The 20,222-nt window shown below is 47.7% G+C and overlaps 1 gene segment (V, D, J or C); it reads right to left on the reverse strand.

Annotated features, from left to right (window-relative positions):
• Positions 1-14,667: 14,667 nt before the first annotated feature.
• Positions 14,668-15,171, reverse strand: LOC149992549 (immunoglobulin heavy variable 1-3-like). The segment is given in 2 exon segments: positions 14,668-14,996; positions 15,081-15,171. Coding segments are annotated over 2 exon segments (375 nt in total).
• Between the last annotated feature and the right edge of the window lie 5,051 nt (positions 15,172-20,222).

Raw genomic sequence — 20,222 nt, forward strand, 5'->3', positions numbered from 1 at the left:
AATCAAACCCCTCAAGATTTCCTGAAGTTTTTTGATCATGTAGTTTCTCAGATAGTGGTAGACACCAACCCAACAGAACCCACATATATGCTGGGGTACAAAGAAGAGAAGCACCCCCTGTTCTCTCAAGTGAACTCAGTGCAGGCTCCAGGATCAGGAGTAAGGTCTATGCAGAAACCCTAGGAAGTGTAAAGGCTGTCTCATGAATTCCAATTCAGTTTACACTCTATACAACAGTGTGTCAAAATGTGCCCAGATCCTGGTAAGTCTAGTGTATGGCAGGAGCTCAGCTCCAGGCAGGTTAGCTTTGGGTTTGGTGAGACTGAAAAATGACAGTGACAGTGTAGTGTTGGAGACACTCTGTTGACTGATGCCTTCAGTAACTGCTCCATGGAGCACACAGCAAATACAGTTAATTATGGTGGGAAACACTGCACATACCAGAGTTGATTGAAGTATTCAATAAAAGCCTGACACTTGCTCGATGTGGAAACTCTGGTGGGCGACAGAGAGTGGTGTGACTGCGGGTCCTTCCAGCAGTGATGACAACCCACGCTGCTGGGGTGCCTGCAGCTTTGCACCTGGAAGCGCTTGTCACTCAGGCAGGTGTTGCACAAACTGCACCTACTCACCCCTGGGGACGCTCTGCAGGCCAGTCCCAAACATATGTGATCCCCTGGACACTGCCTCGGGCAGACCTTCACGTGCCCTGAAGATGTTTATCTGTGAGGTGGAGCCCCGTGTACTGAAGACAGCTACTGCCACCATGGAAATTGTACTGACCGCACTGGGCACTGCAAGGAGAACAGTGGTGAAGGTGCACTGAACGGACCAGGTGCCTCCTACAGCATGAGTACAAAGGGTCACTGATTTGGACAGTGTATGAGAGGTGGCAGCACAGACTGGTGCATTGTGCTGACACTGATGTTTGGAGTGGATGCCTACAGTGTACCAGTGTCACGTGTCTGCTCGGTTGCAGGAACATGTGGGATTCCATCAGTCTCTGACAGAGGGGTCCTTGTGGTTTGGGGTAGATTTACACCTTGGGCCAGAAGCTACTAATGTCAGTCATGTGAGACATGACAACTCCTATGGTGATGGAAAGTCTGTGTCAACAGCACATGCAATGTTTCTGTGGCTGCCATAAACTATGACTGTCACCCTTTGAAATTCAACCTCAGGGGAGTTTGCAACAACAAATGGAACTGCCATTGGCATATAGGCTGGCACCCTCCATGGTGCATCCAGAAATGTGCCCAAGGCAGTGTTGACAGCGGGCACCCCCTCAAGAAGAATTCAGTCAGCAACACAAAGTGATCTGTCCACGGTGTGTTTGAGGGTGGGCTTTGCACACATGTATGCCTTCCCAGCCGCCCTCCTTTTCAGAGCAGTCACTGACATGTGAAATTTCAAGACCCCTAGAGTCAAGGAAGTAGCAAGTGATAGAAACTAAGCAGCTCTCTGACCACTGTGCTACTATAGGCAATATAGCAGAAATATCTGTAATAAATCACCACAGCCAGTGCGGAGCTGAAGTCCACATGTCTCCACAGGCACAGAGTCCGGCCATTGCTCACAGGGGAGTGAGGGGCATGGATATTTTCCAACCACCTCTCTCAAATAAAGCTTGAAGACCAAATGATGGTGTCTCATCATTTTGCTTTTGTTAAGTCTTTCCGAGCCCTCCCTGGGTCGAGACTCTGGTGTGGAGAGGAGACCTGGTCAGCAGTTGGTCTGAACCTGTGGCTGCCTGACAGAGGATTAGGGGCTGTTGCCACCAGTTTCTTTAGGGCCAGTTCCTGACAGGTCCTCTCAGTTGGGCTCCTGAGGACTGAGGCCATCCTCAGTCTGCAGGGAGCCCCTCTTCTAACAAATTGGGTTCAGGGCAATTATGGACTCCTCCCAACCCACCCAGCCTGCTCCCCATGGGTCAACCTGAAGAGCACACTGTTCTGTGCCAAGGCTGCAATCATTCGGTGGCATTCAGCCCAAAGGGAGGTAGCAGAGGCCATCAGTGCCTCTGGCCCTCTGAGCCCACATGGTCATACTCCTCCCCCTCACCTGTGCCTTTCAGAGAAGAGCAGAGCATGTGCAGGCTGAGCCACATGAGTGCCACACGCTATACTGACAACAGGCCTCCAGGGATGGAGAACCAGCCTCCCTTGGTATCTAAAGAGTTTCCAACAAACTATTATTTTATCCCTGGCTGGTGTGGCTCATGCCATCACGGGACTCGAATGGTCACTGTTTCCAATTTCATTCCCTGTCAGGCCACCTACCTCGGTTGTGGGACAGGTTCCAGGTAGAGACACCAATCAATGTTTTTCCCCATCTTTCTTCCTCACTCCCCTATCTCTAAACAAGAAAATCAAATCTTAAAAAATATTATTTTACATTGCAATGTGAAATTAATAAAAATAAAAATTTCATTTCACATTGACTTTTAAAATTACACATATCTGCTATGCAGTGCAGGCACATCCTATGGAATTTAAAAGAAAAATTCTCACAAATGCAAGAACCAAGGGAAATCATGACGTACAGAAACATTTGGGGGACGTTAGGGGATGTAGCTGGCACAGGTGACTGTGCACATACTTCCATAACCTCCTTTCTGTGACTGAACAAGTGGGGAGGGTGGAGAAGAGTGAGCAGGACCCCAGGCCCATGGAGCTCATGGTCTGGGTAAGGTTTAGGGAGAATTAGGTCAGTAGGTGACAGTGGTTTATGTTAAGGTGCATTTACACCTCCACCCAGTAAAAGAGAAGCAAGAGGGTAACATGAGGCAGAGAGGACAGAGACCCGAGGGATGGAGGTCCTGGGGACAATCACAACCCCCACAGGACAGGTGTGTCTGTCAGAAGGAAGGACAAGTGTGAGGACATTGTGTGCTTGTTGGGGACAGAGAGCCTGAGCTCAGCACACAGGGGCCTGGATGGGGCTGGACCCCTACCTGTGGGAAACATTTCCAACCACAGGGAAGATGAGAGCAATCAGCATGGTTCAGTGCTGAGGAAGGAAAAAAACATACAGGAGCGTGGTGAAGGGAAGGTCCCCCAGCAGACAGTAGAATCTCACCTGCACACAGACAATGTCATCCATGTTACCTGCAGTGATACTGTGGGAAATCAACGCCAGAAAGAAGGAAGAAGTGTCCCTGGATACAGCTGAGAGATTTGAAACGAAATACCTGCTTCCAAGAGGAAGCCCCTTCCTTCCCATCAGGTCCACACTTTCCTATGGCTTGGTTCTCTGTGCTCAGGGTCAAGCTCGCCTCCTGGTGTCCTGAACACACCCTGCAGCCCAGTCCTACTGTCTCCCCCAGGAAGGTTTGTGTCTGGGCTCCTACTGACTCCCCTTCACTGTGTCTCTCACACAGTAATATACATCAGTTTCCTCACCTCTCAAGCTGCTCATCTGCAGGTAAAGTGTGTTATAGGCGTTGTCTCTGGAGATGGTGAATCGGCCCTTCACAAAGTTGGCATAGTACGTGCTACCACTATTACTATTAATGTATGAGACACACTCCAACGCCTTCCCTGGAACCTGGAGAACCCAATTAGTTTCATAGTTACTGAAGGTGAATCCAGAGGACACATAGGGCAGTCTCAGAAACCACTCCCCCCAGGCTCCACCAGGCCTCCCCGAGACTCCACCAGCTACATCTCATCCTGAACACCTGCAAACACAGAGACATGCTGGTCAGAAAACTGTAACCCATCCACTCTTTCTCTCAGTCATATCCACTCACATACCCAGTTTCTCTTTTCTCCATAAATTACTTCTTAAAATTGCAATAAGGAAAACCCAGTTGAGTACAAACTCCATGGTGAGTGGTCTGTGTTCTGTTTTGACTGGAGACTGGGAACATCTGGGAATCCTGGGCTGGGCTCCTGTCCCAGAGCTGCTATGTCAGAGCTTGGCTGCTTTTCATGAGCAGAGGGGCCCAATTTGCATGTTCTACTCATATATAGGGAGCTCTGGGGTTGGATGGTGATATGAAGGATATGGTCCCAGAGTAAGACTGTCCAAGGGCACATGTCTGTTAAAAATTACTTCCCAGATATGGATAGTTTGCCTTAGTTGGTTAGGAGTTTGATCCCATGTCTGGATACATATGATTCTTGGTTTGAGTGTGTACTGGAAGCAACCAATTGATGTTTTTCTCTTCTCTCTTCTTTTTCTCTTCCATTCCCACTAAGAACAATGAAAAAAATTGTCCTCTGGTGATGATCAGAAAATAAGAAGAAAAATAAAAGAATAATTTCCTACATTTCATCCTGTGCACTCCTCAGTGGCCCAACTACTCCAGAAAATGGGTACGTTACCTAGAAATATAAATTGGCATAAATGGAGAGGGATTTGAAATGATATGTGCCTTTGAACATCACCAGTAATGAACACACCAAGATAATTCAACCTTCACAATCAGAGCAAGAATTAAAAGTGCAGGAGGTTCATGTTCAGAAATGGAGAAGTTCCATCTGACATCATTTCTCCTACAAGTGATCAGAGTATGAACTAAGAACAGAGTGGGGCCCTAAAGAATATGGACCCAGTGTTGGAGGAGGTGGGGCATCTGTGTGGATCATTGGGAGACTGTCAGGGGAAGGCCCTGGCTGTATGTGGCCAAGGTTTCAGACTTCAAAATAGAGTTAGGACAACATCCGGAGTGTGACCTCCAGATAGCTTATTCAGCAGCTGAGCTCTGGTAGCTGGCACAGCCGCTATTGTATAATCACTGATGTAACCACTTCCAGTGACTGATGTAATTCTGGGCTAGAAGCCACCTTTGTTTCTAATTGTATATAAGTCCATGGCACTGTAGAGTAGAGGCAAGAGTGCACCGCCAGCACCAATAAAGCCTGCAAAAGCTCACCAAGGCTCTGCAGAAGTTTTTCTTCACCAGAGAACCATAGTCCACATCGCTACATTGGAGTCTTGGACCCGACATCTGGTGTAGTTGGCAGGATAATGAGGTGAGTGGACCCTCTTTCCTGGTAGACATGGTGGAAATGTGTCCGTCGATGGAAATGTGGTTCCCAGTGGCCACAGTCCTCAGAGCCTGGGGGCTGCCTGAGGATTGGTTACATGTTTCCCTGACTCCAGAGGCTACCACCAAGGCACTGCAAGCTCTGGAGGAGCAGATTCCCACCAGCCAGTGGGAATCAGCCTCCCAAGTGGCATGGTTGTTTCTTACGATGTTGCGGGAGAATCACTGGGAGACCCTGGAAGCCCAGTCACAGGTGTGGCAGCTGAGACAGGGCAAGGAGGACCTGAACATCTTCCCACAAGCCCCGGAGGAGGCCTTGCCAGAGACAGACGAGCATGCACTGATGCAGGAGGACAGAATATGTCTTGTACAAGTACCCCATTCCTGTTGCATGCTTGCCCAGTAATTGAGAGATGGAGCATGACACTCCCATGGCCCTAAGGGTGAGGCTGCCAGTCCAGCCCAAGTAAAGCAGCAGGTTACCTATCTCTCATATATTCCTGAGCAGCTACAAGAGTTAGCAAAGCAGATGCATTAGAAACTGGGAGAATTCATTCCTGCTTGGATTTTGTGGTTGTAGGATGATGGCTTAGATAATCACCAGGTAATGTCTGAGGAAATGGCTCAGTTGAGTGGCATTACAACACATCCCTCTAACAAGAGCACATGCAGAATGCACGAAGACTGGGAGTAAGAGTGCAGGAAGAGCCAATCATTAACTGGTTAATGGCGATTGTTAAGATGGCCTGAAAGAATGTTGAACTCCCAGGTGCCCTGCCTAAGTAGACTATGTATACTGAGTTAATCAAGGTAATCCAGAAGCTGGACATGAAGCAAATGATCTCTGATGTCCAATACCACTCCCCAGATAATGAGGTCTTTACCACCCATATGAAGGACTTAGTGCTTGTCACAGCACCTCAAGGTACTTTTGCTTCACTAGCCACCCTTCTTACACCCTGTGTTGGGCAACGAGTGTATGATGTCACTTCTGCCATCATGGCACGGGGTAATGTTAAGGTGCACAAGCAAGAAAAGGGGATCCACACAGTGCAGCAGAATAAACATTCCAGACCTCGCAAACCCCCAAAGAAGATTAGGGAGGACCTACAAAGGTATCTCATTTGCAGATATGGGCAAATCTTGTTGCTGCAGAGGTGCCACCTGAGAAAATAGACCACCAGCCAAATTATGTCCTCCTATTAATGTTGCAGCAGTTGGCTCCAGAGCAATGGTATACCCAGATGCCTGGGAAGGGGTCAGGTAAGAATAAAAGCAAAGAACCCTACCTGCATCTTCGGCATCTGATAAAGCACGTGTCTGCTGGCCCAGACTTGCTATATGACTGGTGCTCCAGCAAAGATTCTGGGACCGAGGGGACCCAGAGGACTGGAGGCCACATGTGGAGCTGTCCATTTACTGGTCCCGCCACAATATACAATTTGTATTTGCCTTGAAAGATACCAGAGCTGAATGTTCCTTGGTCTATGACAACCCTGACTGTTTTGAGGGTCCCATCTCCTATATCGATGGAAGGCAAGCTATTTGTGTCTGACAAGTGACTTTGACTTTGGGTATTGGATGGTTTCCTCCCCGCCAATACAAAGTCCACATTTCAGGCATTGCCAAATATATTCTTGGTATTGACATCTTGCAAGGTCTTACCCTCCAGACTACTCAAGGAAAATTCCGCCTGCGCGTCCGCGTCATGAAGATGATACAGCATGGACACCACATCACCCACTGGTGGCTCTGCTGAATCGCCAGAGGATAGTGACTATTTTCCAATATCGAGTTCCTGGAGGACACCAGGAAATAGGGGAGACTATTCTCCAGTTGGAGAAGGCGGCAATAGTGCAACTCATGCACAGTCCTTATCATTCCTCTAAATGACTGGTGAAGAAACCTAATGGTAGCTGGTGAATGATTGTAGACTACCGGGAGCTCAATAAAGTAGTTCCCCCCATACATCCAGCTGTACCCTCTGTGCTGGAACTCGTGGATGTGTTGACACACCATCTTGGGTGCTACCACTATTTTTGTGGACTTGACCAATGCCTTCTTCTCCATTGACTTTGCCCCGGAGAGTCAAGAGCAGTTTGCTTTCGCATGGAAAGGCAGACAATAGACTTTCTCAGTGTTACTACAAGGGTACATACATAGTCCCACCATATGTCATGGTTTGATGGCACAGGATATGGAAACTTGGACACATGAGCCTTCTGTCCATCTGTCATATTATATAAATGATATTATGCTAACCTCTGATTCTCTTTCAGATCTAGAAGACATGGTCAAGTCTCTGAGTCACACTCTGCAAACCTGGGAATGGGCAGTCAATAAGGACGATCTCTAAGGGCCTAGCTTATCTGTCAAATTCTTGGGAGTTATTTGGTCGAGTAAGACAAATGTGATACCAGAAGCTGTAATTGACAAGATCCAGGCCTATCCCTGTCCTATGGTGCTAAAAACATTGCAGATTTTCTTGGTTTGCCAGGTTACTGGAGAGTGTTCATACACCACCTAGCCCAGATGTGTCATCATTTGTATGCCCTTGTGAAGAAGGGTTCTGCCTATGATTGGGGAGATGCTCAAGAACGGTCATTTCTGGAGGAGGCCAAATCGGCTATAGCCCAGGCACAGGCTCTACAAGTAATAGATCCCTCCATGCCATTTCAATTGGTTACCTCAATTGATAATGACAGATATGGATGGAACCTGTGGCAAGCCCAGGGGAAGTGGGGAATTCCCCTAGGGTTTTGGTATCAACTGTATAAAGGAGCTGAGGTACGCTATTCGCCCGTAGAGAAGCAACTTGCAGTTAGGTATGCTGCCCTGCAGGCCTGTGAAACCTTGATGGGGGAACAGCGCATAATAGTACGCACTGCTCTCCCAATTGCTGCATGGATGAAATCATAGTTGAAAACCCCGAAATCAGGGGTGGTACAAGCTTCCACCCTAGCTAAGTGGGAGGCATACCTCAAGCAGTGCTCAGAGCCCTCTACTAGTCCCCTTGCTCAACAATTACAGTCTCTCTTAGGTCCTATAATGTTTCAGCAGATAAAGGGGTCGTCTTTCATGCCTGGCCCCATAGACCCAAGTCCATACCGGGAAGGCCAAGGAGTAATACCCAAGGATGCTTGGTATACAGATGGTTCCAGTCGGGGAAATCCCCCTACCTGGAGGGCCATGGCCTTCCAGCCAGATATGAACACTATCTGGTTTGGGACAAGTCTCAGTCAGAGCAGCCAGTGGGCTGAGCTCCGTGCAGTATGCATGGTCCTCACCAGGGAAACCGGATCCATAGCTGTTTGCACAGACAGTTGGGCTGTATATCGCGCCCTAACCCTGTAGCTTCCATAATGGCCCTTACAAAACTGGATGATTGGGATACAGCCCTTGTGAGGCAGGGAAATGTGCAAGGGCCTCTGGGAAAGAGGTTCCCAGATAGGGGCTAAAATAATCATGTGTCAAGTCATTGTCCCCTACAACTATCAGGAAATGATGAAGCTGACGCCTTAGCAAAAGTACATATTCTCCAGTCTCTACCAGTGGCCCGATGGCTCCATCAGCGCTGGGGCCATGTTGGCCCAAAAATGCTATTGTTAATAGCACAAAGGTATGGCCTTCCAGTAACAGAGGCTGAAGCAGTGACGATCACCTGTGAATGTGAATGGTGTTCCCATTTGCAATTATTATGGTGCCACCTCCCCTACCAGGAACGTATAGTGAAACGAGGAGACCAGCCCCTGCAACACAGGCAAGTAGACTACATTGGCCTGCTTACCATGAGAGGGAGCAGCTTGTCTCCTATTACCTGTACCCTGGATTTTCTAGCTGAATGCTTCAACAACCGGGACCTGGCCATGGCCCCTTCAGACAGAGTAGCCTAGTTGGCTCACCATAGTCCAACCTTAGGGTGTCAGATGTACCCGAAACTTGTAAGTGCGCACCTGGACGTGCACTTGGATCAGGTTTATTCAGGTAACATTACCTAAGGACAAAGAGGTTGTACGGAAAGGGGTTGTAACTATGCTTAGCTCTTTGGTCAGTTCCTTTGCTTCCCCTTGGATTGTTAACCCCACCTAAAGTTAAAGGTAGTAGTATGCAGGTCTAGTATGCTCACCCAGGATGAACACATTGCCTGCATCTTACCAGAGGAGCATGATCTCCCCCTCATAGTTTCTAAAGCATATTTTTCTTTCCGATCAGGTTGAACCTGGGAAACTCAATAGCCTTCTGGGCTCATATGTACACCTAGGTGCATAATGTCTCCAGTTGCTAAGTCTACACTGAACTTCATATATGTGATGCAGGAGGATTTCCCTGGCACATCACTCCAGCCTCCCTGACAGAGTAGTGGCAGCTACAGGAGGACAATCACTCTTCAATGTCCTGGACCACCCATTGATGTGCGGTTGAAGCCCTCCTGTGAACGGACCACAGGAATCCCAGACATTGGGAGGATATGCTATGGACAATAGTTGGGGATGGTTTTTAGATGAAATTAATGACCTTTGTGTTCAAGATGCCTGCTGTATAGAGCAACCTGTAGGTAATACCAAGCAGCAAGGACGGGGAAGTACTGAGAGCTCTATACAACGCCACCATAACACACACAGCTGCTGATACTTAGCAGGATGGACGCCCCTATATGGGAGCCAAGCCCATTGATTTCCTCCCCTGCTGGGTATCTGTATATCTGTGGCCACCACAAATAGCCATATCTACTGGCCCAGTGGGTAGGGCCATGTATTTGAGGATGCCTCTACATACAGGGGAGAGTATTGGCTACTTTACCTCCAACTGTTTCCAGTCAGAATACTGTCTATCACAGGTGGCATTGTGAGAAATAAGCCCCCTGGTAGTTTCAACCATTAGCTCTTTTTCTTCCTGGTAGAGTGATGATCAAGGTAGAATTAGAGGTTGAAGCACTAGTTAAGCATGTTGCTCAAGCTCTCAACCTAACTGTTTGTACCTTAGCTTTAATGCTAGACGAGTTTACCCAAATGTGGAAAGTAGTTTTGCAGAACCGCATGGTATTGAATGTACTCACAGTGGCTCAGGGAGAAACCTGTGCCCTCCTACATGCAGAATGCTGTATGTACATCCTTAATCATCAGGATGATATCTAAGATGCCCTCTATGAAATAGACAGGAAGTACAAGATATTCAGGCTCCCACAGAGGTCTCCTTACTGAAGTGGTGGCAATCCTAAGGGGCCACGTGGTGCTGGGTCTTAAGTAGCTTCACCATTTTAGCTGGTATACTAGTAGTAGGATACCGTGCTCTATGTTATTGCTATAGGTTATAGGCCCAAATAGCAGGTCTCATACAGACCCATTGTCCAAAAGCCACAGCCACATAGCAGTAGAGTGTTGGGGGTGCGGGGGCCCTGGCTGTATGTGGCCAAGGTTTCAGACTTCAAAATAGAGTTAGGACAACATCCGGAGTGTGACCTCCAGATAGCTTATTCAGCAGCTGAGCTCTGGTAGCTGGCACAGCCGCTATTGTATAATCACTGATGTAACCACTTCCAGTGACTGATGTAATTCTGGGCAAGAAGCCATCATTGTTTCTAATTGTATATAAGCCCATGGCACTGTAGAGTAGGGGCAAGAGTGCACCGCCAGCACTCTTAGCCACGCCGCACCAATAAAGCATACAAAAGCTCCCCAAGGCTCCACAGAAGCTCTTCTCCACCACCAGACCAGAGCCCACCTCACTATTCAGGAGTCTTGGACCCAACAGAGACAAAGGCATGAACCCTACAGAGAAGCAGACAATGTTCCCGGGTCATGTTCCTTCAGTGGAGTTTGGCGCTGAATGTGAAGCAGACTCACTGCCTAATTTTTGTGTTTGTTATCTAGACAGGCATCCCCAGACTCTGGGCCATGGTCTGATACTGGTCCTTGCCTGCTAGAAACCCAGCCACACAGCAGTAGGTGAGCTTGCATGTAATGCGCCTGAATCATCCTGTAACAATCCCTCCCACCTCAGTCCCTGGAAAAATTGCCTTGCATGAAAATGGCCCATGGTATTAAAAAGGTTGTGGATCCCTGCTCTAGACTCTGTGGTAAAACCAGGGTCAAACATTGTGAACTCAGAAGAATCTCAGTCATGACAAGATCTACTCAGGTAAAAATGTAGGTAGAGATTGGGGAGTAAGTATGGTTTAATTATAGAAATTTCTTTATGGAAAACCTTGATACCAATCACTAATATGAAATTACAGGTATAAATAAAATTATGCTGGTATGAGGAACATTATTTTCTTCCATTCATTGATTACAGAGTATGAATTAATTATTCAAATAGCCTTTCTTTACTGGAGCTGATGGACCTACCTTTATATGAAACTGTTCATCATTGGTAGTTCAGGCATATGTTTAACATCAGGATCTGTGTCTGCATGGACCTGTGATGTAGCTGTAATCTGGGAGCAGGAGGAGGGACCCCTGATTCATCAATGTCAATTTCAAAAGGACCATCTCCTCTCTCTCACAGTCCCTATTCATGTCTGCATGGGACCTTCATTAGTGCTGCCTACATGACCATAGATGATGAGGGTCCACTGAACTTGAACCTGATGTACTGAGTATACCAATGTGCAAAGAGGAAAAAGAGCTCCGTGCATAGGGATGAATTACCATGGAGGGTGAATGAACCTTGTCTGAGGTGACACATACTCCAGATCAACTTTTAGTTATGTTGTGATTTTCCTCATTGTATAATCGATCCAATTGTTCTTTATTTTTCCTGAAATGGCCACACATACTATTTGGAGTCATACAGATAAGGAAGCACTGGCTTGAACATTTACCCATGTTCCCGGTTCCAGGTGAGGTCCACACACTTGTGTAGTACATGTCAGAGAGACAGGTGTCATGATAAATTCTGAGATTGGGTTCACAATTATTCAGTATCCATCAGGGGAAATTCAGTGCAAACCTTCAATTCATTTGAGGCTCTCATGGAGAAACTGAACCTGATATTGTCTGTTGGTGGATCAAAATCAATATTGAAAATGGAGGTAAGGTAACCAGGACATCATATAATAATGAACCTTTTGGTCAGCATTTGCTTCTCCATCTAATATAAAATTATCCCAGACATCAGAAGGTCCTGTATTTCCTATGGCTTCTCAGTCAGGATGAGAGCAGAAAAGCAACAGAGGTCTGGGGAGCATGGATTATTTGGTACTTTTTAAAACAATGTGAGCTCTCATATCTTCTGAAATCCCCATAACATGAAAACTTACAGAAGTCTGGAAGCACTTGCCTGCCCTGGAGAGTGAAGTAATGTGAGGGTGGAAGTCAATATGAAAACATGCAGAATGAAAGCTAAGAAAAGGTTCTAGTAACTCATTATAACAAATGAGCAGCATTAATTTGGGTTATTATCATTTCTGAAGCCTCAAAGGATAAATCTACAGAGGAATCCAAAGCAGTTATTATAAATGCCAATGTTTAGCCTATATTTTAAGTTAAAAAATGGAAAACTTTATAGGTGTCTATTTCACTCAGATATTTGATGTCTCAAGACAGCTGCTTGTTGAAATCAGATAATTTCAAACAAATCTTGTTAACTTTCCCTATGAAACTGCATACATGGGATAGATGCACTGGTTTTATCTTCAATCAACCCTGGTTGAAATCTTCCAGAGACAGTGGAGGTTGTTTCCTGCCCCTGTGTTACCAGGAACAGCAAATCCTGGGCCAGCTGGGAAGGTGAGACTTGACCCAGGACCAGTCCTCAAAGGCCCTTTGAACCATTAGATGGTTTCATCCAGCCTCACGGGCCATGGGGTGTGAGTATGTTGTATTTATTGTGCTTGGGATCCCCTAATGCAGGGAGGTCATTCCCTGACAAGCGCTGCTGGAATTTGCATCCTCCCTGCAGGTGCAGTGACGGAGGTGCTCACCGCACACCATCGTCACAGACCAGCGCTGTGCTGTGTGGCCAGGACTCCCTCACCTCATTGTCACCACCACCACCACTCGCTGCAGAAATGGAATAAGAGCATTTTTACATGTAATTTATTTACAGTTTCGGAAACCCTGAACTGCCATGTCCACAGCTCCTCCCACTAGCACCGGTGACCCATTTTCCTCCCCCCAGGACACATCAGTCATCCCCTGTGACATGGGAATGGAAGAGCCATGCAGTCAATGGCTTCCACTCACAACTGGCAACTTTCCTGCTGGGTTCAGACTGGAAAAAAAGGTGAAAATGACCCATATTTTTTACCCCTCCTGTCACTCACAGATTAAAGGTGACTTTCTAGTCCATGTTTCTAAGAGGCTTTGTGGTCCTCAATCATTGAGTCTATCTATTGTGGTGAACATGACAGAAAACTTGCTCTTGAACCTCATTGGAAGAAAACTTAACAGACATTTCAGTAGCAAATGCAGCAAACTGCATGGAATTCTCTTTGGTTTAGTATTTCATACAAGAAATTATTCTATCCAATTAGGAGGTTATTTTAACAGGATTCCTTAAGCTGCTGTTCCTCATAGGTCCTGGGGAAGAAACTTATCTTTGAGAGCAGAAAGCTGAGCCAAGGCCTTCCAAAATCTGATGACCTTGGACAGGGGATTGATTTCACCTAAGTTGGTGGACCCTAGCCCAGTCTAATGTTATCATCATCATGATTATCTTCATCTTCATCATCATTTGCTTACTTATAATTATTATTTTCATTTTCTATAGATATGGTAGTTGTCCATACTTAATGACTGTTCATCTCATTTTTGCTCATTTTTTTTACAGTAGTTAAGTGAAATAGGTAGTCAGAGTCTCTTTTATTTTATGTCTGACTGCTGACAAATGAAAACTCATTCCTACCTCTTCTCCATCTGCACCACCTGAGAAATATGAGAAAAAAGGCTGGGTCTCCTCTTTAGATGTCACTGGGAGACTGCAACCACAAAAGCCCCTGTAGGAAGAATCCCCTTCACCACCATGTGGACAGTCTAATAGCCCTGATCCAGTCTCCTTTCCTGGCTCTCTCAAAGCACCTCTGACTTGCTGAAGGGCCTTTATTGTTCCTCCCGGATATTTCAACTATCTGCATGATAAACATTATATAACCCCACGGGCTGTGTGTTTGTCATCAGCCTGGACATTGAGACCAAGCTATCACCTGTCCCTCAGCCTCTGTAAGTATCACCTAGTTTTGGCTCTGTGAGCATGATGCCAAGTCAATGATCATCACCGCTTGGGATCTCTCTCCTCTGGTGTTCATAAGCCTCCGGTGCCTGCTGTCCAGCATGCACATGTCCTGTTGCTGGCCGGCTTGGACACTGAGCTGTGTGGGGCTGGGCTCCACTGTCGGGTCCAGCAGAGCCTCTGGATAGAATCACCTGACATGTGTCACAAGGTCTGATAATTCCTTGGAATTGGGCACAAGTGTGTCTGAAAAAGACTGCTTTTTGTCCACAGACGAAGTTTATCTTTCTTTACAACATGCTTTTGTAACTCAGAGAATTCAGAGGTGAGCGAAGAACCATTGAGTTTTCCTGAGGAAAACCGTTAGAGGAAGAGGAAACCACAGAGGAAATCAGACAAAACTGTCAATTGCACCGACTCCTGGGATGGGCCTTGTGCTCAGAGAGCCAGAGCGCCCCCTGGTGGTCTCAGCCTGTTCCGCAGGGAGGTTTGTGTCTGGGCTCTCACTGACGTCCCCTCACTGTGTGTCTCGCACAGTAATACACGGCCGTGTCCTCGGCTCTCAGGCTGCTCAGCTCCATGTAGGCTGTGCTCGTGGACTTGTCTGCGGTCATGGTGACTCTGCCCCTGAACTTCTGTGCGTAGTTTGTGTTACCATTGCCAGGGTAAACCCATCCCATCCACTCAAGCCCTTGTCCTGGGGCCTGCCGCACCCAGTGCATATAGTAGTCTGTGAAGGTGTACCCAGAAGCCTTGCAGGAGACCTTCACCGAGGCCCCAGGCTTCCTCACCTCAGCCCCGGGCTGCACCAGCTGCACCTCGGAGTGGACACCTGTGGGGAGGAGGCAGCAGTGGGTGGAAATCCCCCTTGACATTCCTGGTTCCCCCTCAACCTGGGGACTGGGGAGCCCCTTACCTGTAGCCACTGCCACCAGGAAGAGGGCTCTCCAGCTCCAGTCCATGCTGAGGGGCTGTGCAGTCAGGACCTCTGTAGGGGAGGGTGTGGTCGAGGGTGATGCTCTCAGGGCACAGACAGACCCACATTTAACCTCGTCTGCCTTGTCTCATTTGCCTATCTATGAAGCAGAATGTTTCAAAGCTGAAGACTAGTCCGGATCTGAGAGCAGAGAGAGGGCATAGGGATCCTGCTCAAGGACATCTGAGGCTCCAAGTCCTAATCAGTGTTGTAGGATCTGTGTCCCCTGCCAGGCCCCTGAGCTCTGTGCTGACAAAGTGCCTCCCAATGAGAAAGAAGCCCCCACACAACATGCTGCTCATTGTCATCGCACCTGTGAGTGACACAGAGATCACCTGGACCAGTTCTGGGCTTTGATGCCTGAATGACCTATTCCCGGGTCAGTGTGCCTCCAAAATTATCCTTATACGGAGGTAATAAAATCATCCCTTTCACAGTCCTTTACATTTCAGATTAAAGAACCCCAGAAATGTCCCCATTACCTATGGTCCTCATGTCTCATGGAGGTTGGTAAATGCTGATAGAATAGACTATTTTTAGTCACCTCATGTCCAACTCTTATATTAGATTTTTAAATGAAAATAGGAAGACACAGGCCCTCACACACACAAACCTCTCCACAGCGCCCACTACACCTCCTGCTGGGGCAAATGCTTTGAGCTTGTGGATCTCATGCACCCGCTGATGCCAGGTCCATGCCCTGCAGGGGAGGGTCCTGTCTGGGCTCACAGGTCAGGAACCTCTCAGCATCTATAGTTCAATTAAAGGTATTGGTCTGACTTCAGGGTGCTCCCTCACGGACATCATGGGATTTGATTTTCTGGGCACAGAGAACTGACCTAACTAAACCCAAGTGTCTCTGCAAGGAGTCCCCAAGAGAGGGCTCTGTGAATGCACCTGGGAGCCCCTTTCATGGAGCTGACAGATGCACTGACTCAGCCAACCCCACTGAGCCCAGCAGGTTTCAGGATCTTTGGGGGCCTCTGATGTCCTCAGGTTCCTCTGTGTGCAGGTCCCAGCTGTGTATCCCTGCATGTGCCAAATCCAACTGCACCCCTTCTGCTTAACAAATTGCATGTACACACACACACACACACACACACACACACACACACAGAGGTCCCCAGTTTCTCTGTAAGGTTACCATGTAGAAGCGTCAGAGCAAGTGCCCAGCTCAGCCCAAACTTCATGGTGCTTCCTCTGGGTTAACTTCTGCAGGGAATGTAAACAACAGAGACCCTGCACTGTCAGAGGTGCTGGGACAGCTGCAGGGCCTGGTTTATCAGCACACGGAGCGCCCCATTTATGTGTGCTTCTCCCCTTAGGAACAGAGAAGTGAGGTCCTGGGTGACTGTCCCTATTCCACTCAGAGGGAAAAGCACTCTCATTGTAACAGTGGAGACTTTTATGAGAGGCTGGTTACTCTACGTGCTGTAGAGTTACTATAGTTGTTGCTAATTTCTACCATCGGTCCATTTAGCACAATTTCATGTACCAGGATATTCCACATGTGCAGTGTTTCATGGTATCCAGCTCAGAATGAATTCCCTGTACGACCTTGTCCATGTGCCAACACACAGAGCGAGGTTCTTCACCACCGTAAGCCTCCTGGGGCCAAGGGCAGCAGGCGCTGCAGGGGCTGCTCCTTGCACTTCAGGTAAAAGTCTCTGCCCATCGCACGTCTGTGCACCAAGAATTCATCCGCATCAGAGAGAGAGTGGGAACTAGGACCAAACGCATGCAGAGCATTTAACTGTCCTGCACACCCTCTGCTCTCGGTCTCCACCCCCTCCGCCCCCAATGGCTTACCAACTGTCACATCAAGTGACTGAGGTGCACACAGCACAGGAATCATTATTCTGTAAAGTGTTGCTATGATCCAGATGCCACACTGTCGTTATTATATATGGTCTCTGGGAAGTTAGAAAAAATGACATGCTTAGTTAAAATGATCAAACCTAACTGAACCCTCAAACCCCCTTGGTCAATTCTCTTCCCAAGTGACTTTCACATCCACGACTTCAAGATCACATCAGCCACATCCCTGTGACACAGTGACTGGGAGGAACACATGTCCATGGACTTTATCTCCAGTGAGACCGGGGCCTGGCTCCATGCTGATGTGGTAAATGCTGAAAGGGTCATGGATTACACCCACTTCTAACACTGCCTTCCCGCTACAACTGTTTAGGAGCCTCCCATAACCTTCAGCCAGGAAATTCTGTCTGTGGAAGAAAACACCAGACAAAAACTGCTCTTGATCATCATGGAGGGACACTCATGCTGTACTTTCTACAACAAATAGTGCAGCAAAACCCCAGGGAGTCCATCCTTGTGTCATGTTACACTACACTCCTAATCCATTCTGGAAGCTGTAACAAAGTACCACAGACTGGGCCATGGGCCAACAACATAAATTTATTTCTCACAGATCTGAATGCGAAAAATCCAAGAATAGTTGCCTGCAGATTTGATGTTTGGAAAGAATCCACTTCCTAGATGGCTCTTTGTTTGCTATAAGCTCAGAGGGTGGACAGGGCAAGGGAGCGTCCTCTGTCCTCTGTTATAAAGGCCCTAATCCCCTCATGGGAGATCCACCTTCAGGACTGACACTCCTCCCAAGGCCCCACCTCCTAACACCATCACGTGGGTCTCGGGTTTTAATGTGTGAGTTTTTGAGTAACATGAACACCAGTCCACAGCAACAGGAATGGATCAAATCGTGATTCCACCCAGTTAAAAGGTAGTCCAGCAGAGCGCCCCAAAATGATGATCTCTGTGTCCTGTGGAAGCTTCTCACCTTTGGGAGGAGAAAGGGGACCTAAGTCCTTCAGAACAAGCTGATGGCCTTGCAGAGTAGACATGTCCCACCCTAGACTTTGCACTAAGATGTCTGTATATTTTATTACTATTTTCCCTATTACTTACATATAACCATTTTCCTCATTTTCTAGGAACTAGAATGGTTTTCTACCCACAATGGTCAGGAACTTCCTGTTGTCACTCATGTTTCCTGTTTGTTGGGTGGAATAAGTAGTAAGGTTGTAGTTTCTTATGGTTGTTGCTGACATGTTAAGATTCACCCCTCTCTCCTCCTGGACACTGATGGGAAATTATAGAGAAAGAGGGTATTCTCCATGGTTTGATTCATGTGGGATATTGAAACCTCGCAAGACCCTCCCTGACCTTGTCATGGATAAACAATAAGCACCTGAATCTGTCTCCTCACCTGATGTGGTCTAGCCATTCCTGACTTTCTGAAAAAGTCTGCCTTGCTCTCAAAAGACTCATCAATGAAGTGACAAACTTTTATTAGTCCCTGTGTGTGTTACTTCAAAATCCTGGACCTCTGTACAAAGGTATAGTGGGGGTCCCTTTACCTCTGCATTGGTGTCATGAACATGGAGCCTGTTATCTGCCGGGGGTCTTTGTCCTCTAGCTTTGGGTTCATGCACATCTGGTGCCCAGTGTCCAGCACGCACGTGTGCTGCTGCTGGTGACCAGCTAGGACTCTGAACTGTGTGGGGCTGGACTGCACTGTTATGTCCAGCAGAGCCTCTGGTGGACCCAGCTGATGTGGGTCAGAAAATATGTTTCACTGATAATTCATTGGGACAGGAGTAAGAAAATGTATGCAACTCCCTGACTTTGGTGCATATGAGACTGTTTTCATCCTATTACAGTGAACATCTGTAATTCAGATACTTAAGAGATCAGCACAGAATTATGAAGGAAGGGAGACTCCCAGAGGGAAGCTTCTGCGTGGGGAGTTAGCTGCACACCTCCCAGGAAAACAGTCCTTAACCTGCATCTGTACCTGCTTCTGGGCTGAACCCTGTGCTGTGTGTCCTGAGCGTGCCCTGCAGCCCAGCCCTCCTGTCCCCCACAGGGAGGTGTGTCTGGGCTCAGGCTGACTCCTCCTCACTGTGTCTCTCACACAGTAATACCCACTGTGTCCTTGGCTCTCAGAGTGCCCATTTGCAGGTACAGTGTGTTCTTGCCATTGTCTCTGGAGTTCCTGCAGGGACCCTTCACAGAGGTGGAATAGTAGGTGGTGCCACCATCACTATTACTGTATGGGACCCTCTAAGCCATCAGGAAGGACCAGGACTTGTGACCCCACAGAGGTGAGGTCTCTGGTCAGCACAGCTCACGGACACAGGTAGCAGGATGGTGCTGCAGTGCGGGAGGAGGAACTTGGGAAGCGGGTGTTCCCTGGCTGGAAGTTTCCCTCATGAGGCAGAGTCAGGGCTGGGTCTGCTGTAGGGCTCGAGCCTGCAGTTAGTAACACTGTGTGGTGCACTCAGGGGTTTGTGGTGGACACATCTCATGGGAAGGGTTCTTACTGGGAGAAGGTGGCAGGAGAGGAGCCAGGATAAAATGGGTCACAGGCAGCCGTTCCAGAGGAGTCACCTGGCACATTGTCCTTCTCCAATGTGTGTTGGGCTTGGTCTCAGCACAGTCACCTCTGCACTGGGCCCCCAACACTGTGTTTCAAACAATTGTTCCCACAGCTAACGGGGAAGAGGCATCCTGACTGCGGCACTGAAAATTGCGAACAAACCAGAATTTGCACCACCACGTGCAGCTAAAGACAAACTTAGTTTGTCTGTAATGAAGGAAGTTCCTCCCCTCTAGTCCTGTAACTGCATCCCCCTTCCTTCTCATGAGCACCCCTTGTCTTCACCCCCAGTCAGAACTGCATCAGGGCTTCTGTCTGAATCCTGCTTCACAAGTAGCTTTTCCTTTTAAGCTCAGATAAACATTAACTGCCACTCACTTTGTTCTTTTATTTTTACAGTATCATTACAATAATTAAAAGGAAATCCTGCCACATGCAAATGAACTTTGAGGACATCATGTTAAGTGAACCACCTTAGGCACAGCAGAGCAAACACTAAACGGTCCCTCTTAGGTTGGGACTCTTGGAAAGTCCAGACGCAGCAGCGGAAGGGAGCATGGTGGTTTCTGGGAGCTGGTGAAAGGGCATGTGGGAGGTGCCTTTCCAAGGGAGAAGCATCATGTTCTGCAGGGATGTGAGGTTACAGAGGACCACTGCCAATAGCTGCACGTGGGGTTAGC

Source organism: Furipterus horrens, unplaced genomic scaffold (assembly GCF_987537825.1).
Source record: "Furipterus horrens unplaced genomic scaffold, mFurHor1.1.pri manual_scaffold_15, whole genome shotgun sequence".
NCBI lineage: Eukaryota > Metazoa > Chordata > Mammalia > Chiroptera > Furipteridae > Furipterus > Furipterus horrens.